Here is a 14,658-nt window from a genome sequence, read left to right on the forward strand (position 1 = left end):
GAGAAGGGGTGAGGACGGGAGGGAAGTAGGTGTGGTTATAAAATGGCCCCATGAGGGATCTTCCAGGTGATGGAATTTTTCTGTATCCTGACTACACCAGTGATTTTGTACTAAGGTTTTGCAAGATGCTAATATGGGCAGGAACCAGGTGGCGGGGTGGGGCGGGGGGAGGTCAGGAGATCTCTGTGTGATTTCTTTTTTTTTTCTTTCTTTTTTGCGGTACACGGGCCTCCCACTGTTGTGGCCTCTCCCGTTGCGGAGCACAGGCTCTGGACACAAAGGCTCAGCGACCATGGCTCACGGGCCCAGCTGCTCCGCGGCATGTGGGATCTTCCCGGAGCGGGGCACAAACCCATGTCCCCTCCATCAGCAGGCAGACTCCCAACCACTGCGCCACCAGGGAAGCCCTCTGTGTGATTTCTTACAACTGCATGTAAATGCACAGTTATCTCCAAATAAAAAGTTTATTATTAAAAAGCTAATCAAACTGAATCTACTTCAAATGTGTTCCAGCATCTGAAATAACTATTGCTTCCAAGAATCTTCTCCTTCCTATAATTTTGTTAGCAGCCCAAAGGTTAAAGGTTTCTGAGTTAAGCTTAAGTGTTGCAAACATTTGGGGGAAATATACCTAGCATTTTAGGCCAAAATTCTGCCAAAACAAACTTGCCTGGAGAAATCCCATCAAGCGACATGTATTAGCTTACAGAAATTTCTTTTCTTTTTTTTTAGTTAAAAAAGTTCTTCCAGGGGCTTCCCTGGTGGCACAGTGGTTGAGAGTCTGCCTGCCAATGCAGGGGACACGGGTTCGTGCCCCAGTTTGGGAAGATCCCACATTCCACGGAGCGGCTCGACCCGTGAGCCATGGCTGCTGAGCCTGCACGTCCGGAGCCTGTGCTCCGCAACGGGAGAGGCCACAACAGTGAGAGGCCCACGTACAGAAAAAAAAAAAAAAAAAAAAAAAATTCTGTAAAGCACAAGTACATTTTCATTAATATTTAAACAAAAAGGCAAAGTTCCCTCACTTCCCATCCCAGTCTTTTCCCCAGGGAAGTACTGTCTGTTTGAAGTATTTCCTTCAGATTTTTTTCAGATTTTTTGTGCATTTCTAGACATATGTACAGTTTTATGTGTGTGTCTGATTTTTTTTTTAAATAGAGACAGGATCACAATGTTTATACTGTTCTTCAAATTGATTTTCCCCCTGCTTCAAAATGTCTTGGAAATTTGCACAGTGGTATGTTTAGATCTATGTTTACTCATTCTTTTCAAGTACCTTGCAGTATTCTATGGAATTGATGTACCACAGTCTAATCTTTTGACACTTAGGATGTTTCCAATTTTTGCTATTGCAAGCAATGTAGCCATTGGTGAAAATCCTTGTGCTGTTTCTTGGACCACATATGAGGCTATTTCTCTAGGAGAGAAATCCAGAAGTAGACTGGGGCTTTGCAGGTGTGGCCAAAATTGTTGATTGGCTGAACCAACACCTGTTCCCACCTATTGCCAATCATCTTCTCCTCTCCCACCTCCAAAACAAAGGCTCGACTGACTACATGACCAGTTCTGGCCAATTACACATCAGCAAAAGTTTGCTGGGCCGTCCCTAGGAGTGTTGCTGCTTTCCGAGTAAAAAGGGCTGGACATGACTGGCACTGTCCCTTTTTCCTGCCCTGAAGGTGGCTGTGGTGTTTGGAGGGGTGGCAGCCATGTTACAACATGTAGGAAAGTCAAGGGAATCACAGTGAGGTCAGCCCTGATACTAATGAGTTGCTGAACCAAAGCCAGCCGGCAGTTACCTCCAGACTGCTTGCTATGTGACAAGAATAAACTCCTATCAGGTTAGGTCTGGTTTTCTGTTACTTGCAGCCAAATGTGTTCCTAAATGAGTCAGTACTAAATTACTCTCTAAAAAGTCTGTATTCTATTCTCTCACAAAAGACTACAAAAGTATTCCTTTCCCAAAACTTTTGTTTACTTTGAATGTTGTCAGTCTTTTAAATATTTAACCTAGCTGATGCATGAAAAAATTTCACAGGAAGTAAAGTGTAATTTCATACACTTACTGGACATTCAAATTTCCTTTTCTATGATTTTTCTTGTTGATATCTCTTGACCACTTTTCTACTGCATTGTTTGACTTTTTCATATTGATTTGTAAGAATAAATTTCCAGATAGCAAAGCAGGCCGAGCTAAACTCAGGGAAAACTGTCTCTGCATCTTTATACCATCAGTCAAGTCAAACATGATTACAAAAAAAATCTTTGGTGACAGGCCACACCTCTGACAGGGAGAGTCATCTCTCTCTCACCACGAGGCAAAGTGTCAAAAAGTAATTCAACTCGTGCAAACTGCCCCCACGCCCGCCCAAGCCCATGCTTGGGCCCATTACTACTTTCTCTGCAAACCTAAACCTAAAGAAAGGTTTATGGGATCGTGACACACTGGTGAACCAGGCAGAGTCTTTAACATACCTCATCTCATTTAACCCCCAAATCAAACCCAAAAGGCAGTCATTATTATTCCTATTTTAAGAACAAATGATAACAGTAAACTTTTAAAACCAAGCATTTCTTTCCTATCACAAAAACTTACAACATTCCAGGCCCCATAATAAAAACCAAGAGGATTAAGTATTTACCTAAAACTCAAATGATATAAAATACATTGTGCCTGTTTTGTCTCCAATAAATTGGTTTTTTTATTACAGTCCTGAGATCTTAAGCTATATCTCATCTACTGTGTATACCAAATGGAAGGCACCTTATAAATACCATATTTTATTAAAAATTAAAATTGGCAATTAAAAAGAAATAAAAATAAAATACATTGTGCCTATCTAAATATATCAACATGCTTAAGCAAGAAACATTGCTAAACCTGTTTAGTGGTTTATGAATCTGAGGAAGCTATTCCAAAGCTTGGTTCTAAAGTTTATTGCCACACTATAGTTAACCAAAACTATTTCCAGCTTTTAAAGTGAGAAACTAAATTGAGTAGGATTTTAATGCTTCAACAAGAAGCATCTACTAGCTAGCCACCCCATCCCAGAGCAGCAGGTGAGGAATTCCTCTAATCAGTTACCAAAACCAACCTGACACTAGAAAACAAACAACAGTTAAAGATAATAAAAGATTGTCATGGAGGGCAATGTAAACAAGTTGAATAGAACAAGCACCATCCTTGAGTATTTGTACATGGTTTGGATTTTGGATAACTGACTCCACTTTAGAAGCCTAGCAGCTAGACGAAAAGAGAAAGCTGGGTAAGTGCCTGCTCCTGGAACCAGGTGGGGAGCAGCAGGAAGGCTGAAGCCTTGACAAATATTTCCTTGCTTTCCACCACCCCTCTCCTCTCAAGAGCTGTGGATTCTCTCTGGCAAAGCATCATACAAAGCACTCAATCCACAGCGGGAGACAAGCAGAGGCATCAAATCTCCTTGATGCCTCCAACCAAAACGTCCCTGAGGGGACATGCCCAGCCCAGAGCCAGCAGGCCAGGGCCCCAAGAACTAACAGCCCCAGCGGCAGGAAGGCCAGACCAACCAAGGTGCTGCCCACTTGGGCTCCAGAGAGACATGAAGATTCATCTGGAGCACCCTTTTGCAGAGTTTTTTATATCCCATTTGTAAGGCACAGGAAAATGTCTGGGGGAGTCTGATTTCTAATTTTACGTAAAAGAAAACAAGTCCACAGACACACAGTGTTTATGGTCTATGAAAGTGCAAATGGGTTGACAAATCCCCAATCTCAGGGTGCCTCTGGTGGTTTCTTGCATTTTCCAGGTGGGCTTGCTCAGCCGTTCCTGCTTGGGGAGAGGCAATGGGGTGTTCTCCCCACCCCCACGCCACTGCTCCGTAGGGCTGCACACCTCACCCGACTGGCACAAGAGTAATAACACATGGAAAGAAATCTGACTCTGTCAAAGTCAAAGGCCAGGCCTGGAGAGGGGAGGGGCGTGTCCTGGTGGGCTGCTCCTGACCTGGGTCCAGGTATTTGCCCGGCGCATAACAGGAAGCTTTAGTCACCAGAACAAAACAAGCCAGATTCCTTGGCCCTTCAAAACTGTCCAAGCCTCAGGCCAGCTCTCTAAAGTGACAGTAAGCAGGGCACATGAGAGAGGGGGACAACAGGTCTCCAAGAGGGGCAGGGACACAAAGGAAAAGAGCAAAAAGGATGACAGAAGTGGGTGACGGGGCCAAAATGTGCTGAAATCAGACCAGGTGCTGCAGCACAGTGCCGACTCTCCGGGAAGGGATACACCTGGCCCCCAAGGGCTCCTCCAGTGCCCATTAGAGCTGGGCCCTAAAAGGACCCAGGGAGGACCAGGCCTTGCAGATGCGCCCCGCAGGCTGGTGTCACTGAAACGGCAGAGTCAAGGAGGGCGGATGGCTCAGCAATGCTCCCCCCGACCCCCTACCTCACTTGTGCAACCAACTAAACGCACGGCACACAGCCTCATTGTCGGGTGCGCACGCTGCACACACAGGCTCGTGGGCAGGCACAGCACACACAGCCTTCTTAGGTGTGAGTGCACACAGACATACACCCTCCAGTTGACGGACACAACATATTCAACTTGCCAGTTGGGTGCTGCAGGCACACAATCATCTGCACGCACAAACTCTGTCAGGAGTGAACACATACAAACTCTCAGACTCAGGCTCTTTCGGGCATGCACACACAACATTCCACAACCTCCCGGTCAGGTACACAGAAACCTCTACATAAGGTACACACCCGCACTCACAACCTGTCAGGAAAACCCGAGCGCACCACCTCTGTTAGGTGCACACACACACCTTTACCGTCTCTCAGTTGGTGTGTGCACACCCACAACATGCAAGTGCACACACACACATACACCGACACATACACACACTCCCAACGTGTCGGGTGCACGACACTCACAACTTCTCCGTTAAGTGCACACACACCCTTCCCACGTCTGTCTCCTGCACACACAGGGCACACACACTTCCAACCTGCCAGGAACACACACGCGCGCTCACAACTTCTCCGTCGGCGTGAGCGCACACACAAACTCCCGGCCGGCAGGGTCGGCCCCACATTGCCACCCCCCGGGAGAGGCGCACGCCCCCTCCCGCGCCCCGGGCTGCGCGGGCACACTCCCCCTCCCGCCGGCACCCGCACGCCGGCCTCCCTGCGGCACACCCCGCACCCACGCACCCCTCCCCCAGCCCGGGCAGGCGCCCTGCAGCCAACTCCGGCCGCGCGGGGAGTGCCCACGCCCCCGGCCCGCCCCGCCCGCGCCCCTCCTCACCTTTCTCGCCGGCGCCCGGGGCCCGGCCCTCGTCCTCCTTGGGGTTGGTCACCTGGGTGATGATGGCCGGGCCGTCCATGGGTGCGCGGCACGGCGGCAGCCCGCCGGCCCGGCCCCCCGGCAGCCAGGCGCACGGGCGCGCGGCGCGGGGGGCGCGCGGGGCCGCGGGCCGGGGGGGCGCTCGCCGCCGCCGCCGCCTGGGCGCGCCCGCCGCCCGGCCCCGCTCTCTGGGAGAGGCGGCCCGGGCCCGCGCCCCCGCTCCCGCCGCCGCCGCCGCCGCTGGGCTGGAGCGGCCGCCGCCTCGTCACCATGAACCCCGGAGCCGCGCCCGGGAGAGCCGCGCACGGGGAGGCGGAGCGGGAGGCCGGGCGCCGCGGGAAGCGGGAGCGGGCGAGGGGGAAGGAGCGAGCCAGGAGCGAGGGCGGGCGGGCGGGAGAGAGGGAGGGAACGAGGGAGGGAACGAGGGAAAGCGGGAGGGCGGGCGGGTGGGTGTGTCCCGGCCCGAGGACCGGCCTCCGCCGCCGCCGCCGCCGCCGGCGCTGCCCGCCGGCCCCGGGGGGGAGAGGGTTTCGGGGTGAGGCCGAGGCGGTGAGTGGAGGGCGGGCGGGGGTCTTGGGCAGACGAGTTGGGTGAGGGGCTTGGGGTGGAGGGGATTCCAGAGGGATCCTGGCGGTAGATAAGAGGGCCGGGGTGTGTGGGGGTGTCAGGGGTTCTGGGAAAATGAGTGGGGTGAGCGGCCTGGGGTGCGTGGGCCGTGAGGAGGAGTCCGGCAGATGAGTGGGCTAAGGGGCGTGGGGGGCTAGGCAGGGGCCCGCGGGGGTGCGGGTAGGGCTCGGAGGGGTGTTCGGAGTGGGATCCCGGGGGCCCGAGGAGGGATCGCATGGATGCGAGAGTGAGGAGGACCCTGGGAGGGGTGTTTACCGGGAGGAGGCAGGAAGAATAGGAGGCAGATGTGAGGGAAGGGGAGGAGGGTCCCGAGAGGGTGTCTTGGGGGAGGTGCTGAGTGAGGGGCATCCCGGCGCGGGAAGCGAGGGGTCAGGGACTTGGGCGCGGAGGGCAGCGGTTTGCGGAGGTAGAGGCTGCTAAGAGAGGTCCCTTACACCGAGGCGGCCCGCGGAGGGGTCCGGGGCGCTGGTGCGAGGAAGAACCTCTGAGTGCGAGGAAGGTTCGGAGGGACCCGAAGGTGCGCCGGTCAACGGAGGGGCCCCAGAGTGTGGGGAGTCCTGAAGGGTCCGGACATGCGGGACCCAAGAGTGACCAGGGGTTGGGTGGAGGGAGGAGTCGTCTGCGGACGGAGCTAGAGGATCCAGGCGGGGGATGCTTGCAGAACTGGTTTCAGCATTGGACCCTAGAGCCCGCGTGCTGGACGGTGGGTCCTCGAGGACCAACCTCATGGCACGTGGGGGTGTAGGCGTCGAGCGGGGCCTGGGCAGTGGGCATTTACGGGTGCTGTTGCAGTAAGGGGCACGGCCGGGGTGGCGGGTCGAAGGGTGAGGAGAGGAAGGGGCCTGTGGCGGCCCGAGCTGAGCAATGACTGTGCTTCTGAAGAGCAGCCAGCCACTGTCAGGTCTGGGGCGAGGGCGAGGGCGAGAGCGCGAGCAAGACGGGAAAGTGCCTCCTCACCCTTGGTGGGTCTGGGCCCTTTCGCGCCCGCGCCTTCGTTTTCCAACTTGGAAGCCGCACTGGCAGCCCGGTAAACCAGGGGGCCGGGCAGTGCCGCAGGGGGGCGGATCTGGGGGCGGAAGGGGAGCGCTCGCGCGCGCTCTCCACCAATCAAGAGGATCTGGGCGGGCCTGCGGAGCGTGACGTAGGTGGGCAAGGCTGAGTGGGCGGACTGCTGCTTGGAGCGCCCTGCCTCCCTGCGCCCGGTTGCGCGCGCACTTCAGGCGTTATAGGCACGTCCATCCCTGTCGTGGCTGAAAGGACGCCAGGCCTTTAGGACTTTTCTCACTCCCTAACCCCTGGAACCCGGAGCTGGTTGCCGCGAGGTCACGTGCTCACCGGGAGAAGCAAGGAGACTCTCCAAAGTTTTCAAGTACACTTCCGGAAGCGCCTCTGGCGAAGGGCAGCCAGCAGACCTAATAGTGTCTGCACGGGGTGGAGCCCAGTGAGGGTTCTGGTCTGGGAGACAGTCCTGGGACAGGCCTCCTGTGGCAGGTGGGAAAACATTTCAGGGGAGCTGCTCTAAAAGGTAGTTAGGCAAGCTGTAGGGGTTTTGCCCCCAAATCCAGGACCTCAAGTGACATCCTGGCTTTGAGCTTGTGCGTGAGTCCTGGTGCCTGCTGCCTTGGAGTGCGCTCATGTGTGAGTAGCTGCTCTTCTGTTGGCTCCTTTGGGACCATAGTGATTTCCTGGGGCAGCTGAGCCAAGAAGGTTGAAGCGAAGTGCCCTTTTGGTTAGGAAGGTGTAAGTAGCCCAGGCTCCAGCGTAACCCTCCCAAGTGCAGAGCAGATTAGGGCCCCATGGCACCCAGGACTTCCCTTGTCCCCACTTCTAATGCTCTGCATTTGTTCAGAGGCTATGGCTGGCCCAGGGGCTGGCAAATTAAAATGTTCTCTGAATTCAGAAAAGGGAACCCTCCTACACTGTTGGCGGGAATGTAAAATGGTATAGCCACTATGGAGAAGAGTATGGGGGTTCCTCAAAAAAACTAGAGTTGCCATATGATCCGGCAATCCCACCCCGGGGCATATATCCAGACAAAACTATAATTTGAAAAGATACATGCCCGCAGTCTGTGGCATGACATGTTTCACAGGCAGGTCTGGTGACATCTTGGCACACACAGGAACAAGCTCATTCGTACACAGGCTCAAATTCATGCCAGGACACAGGGTGCACCCGTGATAAGGTTGTCTCTGCCCAGGCTGGTTTGTCCCACCTTGGCACTGCCCTCCCTTGCCCTCTGGCCTTCCATGGCCCAGAAGGGATCATCCCTCATGCACATGAACACAAGTGAGAGCAAGGGAGCGTCTGCAGGCAATTTCTATTTTTTGCACAGACTTCCCCAGAGACCTGGGGAGAGAGAGGGCTGGGCTGTCTCGTTTGGAACTGGAGGAGTGGAGAATACAGGGAGGAAAAAATAAGATCTCAATAAATCAGCCTGTCTCCTGACTCCACTCTCCCTCTCTCCCCTTTCTTCCCTCCCCCAAGCCTCCCCCCCTTAGTTCCCTACCCCCCGCACGCTCGGGCGCATCTGCCTCACCTTGTCCTCCTGCACCTCTGCCCCCGAAGCACCGCTGAAGCTTCACCCCAGGGAACCACCACCACCACCGACTACCCAGTCTTGTGCTCCACACCTGAGTGCTGGGCTGGGGTAGGTGGAGAAAGGGGGCTGCGTGTGGGGACCGGGTGAGGAGGCCCTGCCTCTGCTGAAAGAGGCCATGGGCAAGTGCTCCCTCTCTCTCGGCCTCCCCTTTGCAGGCAGGAACACGCAGATGACGGTCTGTTGCCAGAAGGCTCTGAAATGAGTACAAACCAGAAGGGGGCACCTGTCCCGGTCTAAGCTTGGAGCTGGGACCGAGGAAGTGAAATTTCTGGACATTTTTGGATGATTAAAATTATTTTTAGGGCTTCCCTGGTGGCGCAGTGGCTGAGCGTCCGCCTGCTGATGCAGGGAACACGGGTTCGTGCCCCGGTCCGGGAAGATCCCACATGCCGCGGAGCGGCTGCGCCCGTGAGCCATGGCCGCTGAGCCTGCGCGTCCAGAGCCTGTGCTCCGCAACGCGAGAGGCCACAGCAGTGAGAGGCCCGCGTACCGCAAAAAAAAAAAAAAATTATTTTTAAAATAGTAAAAGTAAAATATTTTGGAGAAATGAAGACGATACTAGCCACCCACATGGATTTGTCCAGACCTTGAGTGTTCACAAAGCTCTTTAACATTTTCTGTCTCTGCGAGTCCCACAATGAAGGCAGGTAGGTGTCCCCCCATCCTGCTTGCTTACTGTATGCCAAGCTGTGGCTGGGTACCATGTGCCTCCAAGGGTGAGAGGCTCCCTTGGCTGCAAGGAATGGAGACTCTCTTAGGGAAGGATTAGCATGGGGGTCTCAGAGCAGGGCTCTCTGCCCCATCCAAGACCGCATAGGAGCCCAGCTCAGACCCTGGAGAAACCCACCACCTGAAGGCCTCAGGAATGATGAGGTCCTACTACTGACCTCAGGAAACTGGATCATTCAGGACCAGGGCCACTCTAGCCCAGCACTCCTGTTATTCCAGAATAAGTCATGTATCACAAATGAGACTCTCTTAGGGTCTAACCACTTGTCTCCTGTTAGCAGCTCACTCATTTCCCCTTTTCTTTTTCTTTCTTTCTTTATTTTTTGTGGCTATGCTGCGCGGCTTGCTGAATCTCAGTTCCCCTTCCAGGGACTGAACCAGGGCCACGGCAGTGAAAGCGACAAATCCTAACCACTAGACCACTAGGGAACTCCTGATTCATTTTCATAAGTCCCAGTTTAAATTCTGGAGAGAGAATTTGTTCGGCTTAGTTCATTACTATTGTTCAAGTTACTATAGTTGTATAAAAATTACTCTAAAACTTAGTGACTTAAAAAAATATTTCTATGCATACGACTTACAATTTGGGCAGGACTTGACACGTGTAGCTCATCTCTGCTTTACATGGTGTCACCTGGGCTGCTTGAAGGCTGGGGGCCAGAATCATCTGAAGGCTCACTTTCTCACATTGCAATTGATGCCAGCTGTAAGGCTGAGCCCTTTGGGCTCTTGGCTGCAAAACCTACAAATGGTTGTATTAGCCATGCCTTTTATTTACTATACTCTGATGTTTTGACATCTTAGGGCCTTGCTGACTCTAGAGCGACTGCCCATCCCAGGGCTACATCATTCCTAGAGAAAGCAAATAACTGGCTTATAAACATGTCTTTCATATGCAAACCGATCAACCCAGAGCCCATTCCTCCAGCCACCTCCTTTTTGGAGCTATTACACTCCAGGCCACTATTGCCCTAATCACCTTAGGATCAGGTACCAGACAAGTAGAGATAGTCCCTACATCCTAGAGCCCACTGAAATTATTCTAACTAGCCAATCCTAAACCACTAACCCCGTCTCACCTGTTCCTTTCCATAGAAACCACAGTAAAGTCTCTTGCTACAGTTTCCCTTTCTCCCTCTGCCTCCTGACCCACCCTCGTGCTTCCCCGCATGCCATCCCCCTTCCCGTGGCATGGGGCAGCCCCTTCTCTTGGAAATTCTGAGTATAACAAACTGTCTTTTCAATCGCAATCGTCTTTTGGCCTTTCCAAGGCCCGATCATCAGGGAGCCTGCTCTGAGTTCAGTATTCCTGGGCTGTGTTCCCCTTGGCCTTTGGACCTACTAGTCAGGAAAGCACAGTTGCAGAGTGAGAAGGGAGAGGTGGCAGGAATGTCCCCTGGATCAGTCTGCAAACTGCTTTAACGCATCCTGGCTCTGGCAGATAGGGCTGCGCCCTCAGATGAAAGCATCCCATATGCTGCACGGGGCCCCTGAAGGAGGCCCTGCTACGCAGAAAAGCTAGATGTGCCAAAAACATTTCCCTCTCATATTGAAACACATTTTCTTCTTTCCTAACTTAATTCAACTTTAAAGTCTCTTTTCCCCCTTTACTGATATAAACTTATTTTCCTCAACAGTGGGGTTCTGAAAGATGCGTAGATACCCCCCTAGTGCTGTGTATGACTGAGACCAGGAAAACCAGGCGACAAGGTTGCTTGCACCTCTCCAAAGGCAGCTGTTGAAATGCAGGACTTCTGTGGGGGAAGACTGTCTGGACCACAACCGCTCTTCCTCATCTCTGAGGATTGGGGCTGCATCCAGATTGAAACTCCTTTATTAGCAAATTGATTATTTATATAAGGGCTGTCTCGGCAGCTTCCTTGTTGGTGCTAAGCTGGTTTAAAAGTTCCAGATGCAGCAAAGCACTCTCCAGCCCTGGCAATGGTTGTTATCAGCAAGACCTCACTCAAATCAACTCAAGAAAATAGCTTTAAACTGGAGACTGCAAACTAGCAGCCCAGGGGTGGCACCCAGCCTACAGGTCCGTGCTGGTGGCAAACATGGTTTGTTATTGTTGTTTTGTTTTTGCCTGTACAGCACAGACTCTCACAAATTTTTGTTTATAACCATAGACTTACAGAAACTTTGCAAGAATAAAGAATTCCCATATACCCTTCAACTAGATTCCCAAATGTTAACTTTTTATCCCCCCTTATTATTATCGTTTGGACCATTTGAGAGTAAGTTGCAGACTTACTCCCAAACAGTTCAGTAAATATTTCCTGAAAAACAAGAATAGTCTCTTTTATAATCACATACAGTTATCCAATTAGGAAATTAACATTGTTACACAATTATTATCTAATCTGCAGACCTTATTCACATTTCGCCAATTGACCCATTCTGCCCTTTACAGCAAAAAAGAAAATACATTTTTTCTGGTCCAGGATCCAATTTAGGATTATGTTGTCAGGTTTCTTTTCTTTCCTTTAATCTGGAACAGTTCTTTGGTCTTTCTTTGTCTTTCACGACCTTGCCAGTTTTGAAAAGTACAGGCCAGTTATTTTATAGGATACCCCTTAACAAGGGTTTGCCTATTGTTTCTTCAAGAGTAGATTCAGGTTATGCATTTTTGGCAGGAATGCTCCAGAAGTGATGTTGTATCCTTACCAGGACATCATATGAAGAGGCATGTCATGTTGCTTCACTGTGGCATGATTGGTAACTTTTTTTTTTCTTAAGAGGTGGGGAGATGCCTCCTCATTCTTTTTTTTTTTTTTTTTTTTTTATGGCTGTGTTGGGTCTTCGTTTCTGTGCGAGGGCTTTCTCTAGTTGTGGCAAGCGGGGGCCACTCTTCATCGCGGTGCACGGGCCTCTCACTATTGCGGCCTCTCTTGTTGCAGAGCACAGGCTCCAGACGCGCAGGCTCAGTAATTGTGGCTCATGGGCCCAGTTGCTCTGTGGCACGTGGGATCTTCCCAGACCAGGGCTCGAACCCGTGTCCCCTGCGTTGGCAGGCAGATTCTCAACCACTGCGCCACCAGGGAAGCCCCGATTGGCAACATTTTTGGTAACAGTTACTTTGATCACTTGCTTAAGGCAACAGCTCTAAGGTTTGTACACTATAAATTTTGTCCCATTTTATTTTCCCATTTCTAATTAAAGAGCTTTATGTGGGGAGGTGCTTTGAGACCATTCAAATATCCTTACTCTCATCAAACGTTTAGCCTCTATCTTTAGCATCTGTTGATGATTCTTGCCTGAATTTGGTTACTGCTATCAGGCTTTTCCCCATTTCATCAGTGGGAATCCATTCAAGTTGGTTTTTGTGTGCATTTGACATCTCCACATTACTCTCTGAGCTCTTCCTCACTTTCTGGTCCAACAAGATGTTCCAGGCTCATCTTGTCCTTTCCCTGCACTAGTACTGGAGTCAGTCATCTGTCTAAGGAGGCTTGATTCTTTTTAGTGGAGAATGGTATTTAGAGACCAAGATCTGGGGGCTAGATGTGTGTTCGTTGCTACTGGGGTGTTATTGATTCTAGGCTTACTCAGTGGACACAGCTATATAAATTTATCTATCTATCTATCATCTACATCTATATGAATTTCTCGATCTATATCTGTATCAAGCAGTCTATCTCTTTACCAGTCATCTATCCATATTCAATCTGCTAAAACCATGAGTTCCTATCTAACACCACAGATTTCATTCCAGCCTCCCCTCTTCCCATATTTGTAACTCCCATTTATGGCAGGGAGAAACTTGACTCCTGTAATCCACCATATAGCTGTGTGCTCAATCTTAGCATACCCAGAGAGTAGCTGCAGAATTGCTAACCCAGTCCACAGCAAAAATCCATCCCATTAAGTAGAGTTCAGTATTTGTTTACAGTTCTTTGTCTTTTTTTTAATGTGTTTTATTTTACTTTATTTAAAGATCTTTTTGATGTGGACCATTTTTAAAGTCCTTATTGAATGTGTTATAATACTGCTTCTGTTTCATGTTTTGGTTTTCTGGCTGCAAGGCATGTGGGATCTTAGCTCCCCGGCCAGGGATAGAAACCACACCCCCTGCATTGCAAGGTGAAGTCTTAACCACTGGACCGCTGGGGATGTCCCAGTTATCTTTGTCTTTTGTCAAAATAGTTCATTCACATGTTACTTGGGTTTGTTCTTCCACACTCAAGTTAGGGTCATTCTTTTCTGTTTATTCTCTGTTAGGTTTTTTCCCCATTTGTGTAGATTTTTTTTTTGGTAAGTGAAACATTAATATGGTCCCCAAAGTCAGAACTATACAGCAAGGTATACTCAGAGAAGTGCCACTGCCCCATGCTTTGTACCTCACCACTGACCCCATATCCTCTCTACTCTGTTTCTACCCTAGAGCTTTAGCTGTTTACTCTCATTAGTTTCTGGTGTATCCTTCCTGGGTTTTGTTTTCTTGTTCTGTACAAAGAGCAGATACATGTATATATGACTATTTCTCATGTCCTACATAAAAGGTAGCCTATAATACTCACTTGTACCTTTTCTTTTCACTTAACAATATAGCCCGCAAATCACTCCATTTCAGTTCATAGAGATCTTTCTCATTTTTTAAAAAACCACACTGCATAGGAGTATTTTAAGGGTAAATTCTTGGATACTTTTGACCCAGATTCTTGGGTCAAAAGGTAAACACATGTGTAGTTTTGTTAGGAATTGCCAATCTCTTCGAAGAAAGATTATATCAAGTTGTATTTCCACCAGCAACGGATGAGAATGCCTCTTTCCCCTCAGCTACAACAATAAAATGTGTTTTCATGTTTTAAATTTTTGCCAATCTTCTAGGAGAAAAATGGTATCTCAGCATAGTTTAAATTTGTATTTCTCTTATCATGTGAGTTGAACATATTTTCATTTATGTATAAATTGTCTATTCATGTCGCTCGCTCATTTTTCTATTTTTTAAATCTGACATCCCTGATGTTTTAGAGCTCTTTCTATATAAGGATATTGGCCCTTTATTTGCGACATAGATTGTCAATATTTTCTCCCGTTTTGTCATTTGACTTTGCTTATGGTGTTTTCTTTTTGCCAAGAGGAAATTTTTATGTGGTTAAATTTATCCATTTGTTCTTATGACTACTGAATTTTGAGTCACAGTTAGAAAGCCTTTCCCTACACCCAGGTTATTAAAGGATCCATCTAAGTTTTTCTTCTAGTACTTGTATGGTTTCATCTTTTACAGTTAGATTTCTAATCCATTTGGAGTTTATTCTCTTGTAGGGTGTGAGATAAGAATCTAGTTTTTTCTTTGTCCCATGTCAACCCTGTTCTCCCAGCACCATTTACTAAAAAGTTAATCTTTGCCCTAGTGATTTGAAATGCTACC

At 49.8% G+C, this 14,658-nt stretch overlaps 1 protein-coding gene across 1 annotated transcript in view; it reads right to left on the minus strand.

The window, feature by feature from the left end:
* Positions 1-5,368, minus strand: part of CTDSPL (CTD small phosphatase like) — a 121,119-nt gene extending 115,751 nt beyond the window's left edge. Inside the window, exon 1 of the mRNA XM_065885228.1 lies at positions 5,285-5,368. Coding sequence (XP_065741300.1) covers positions 5,285-5,363 — 79 coding nt within the window. The 5' untranslated portion in view covers positions 5,364-5,368. The remainder of the gene's footprint in view (positions 1-5,284) is intronic.
* Between the last annotated feature and the right edge of the window lie 9,290 nt (positions 5,369-14,658).

The sequence above is a fragment of the Phocoena phocoena genome, chromosome 10 (genome assembly GCF_963924675.1).
Source record: "Phocoena phocoena chromosome 10, mPhoPho1.1, whole genome shotgun sequence".
Taxonomy (NCBI): Eukaryota; Metazoa; Chordata; class Mammalia; order Artiodactyla; family Phocoenidae; genus Phocoena; species Phocoena phocoena.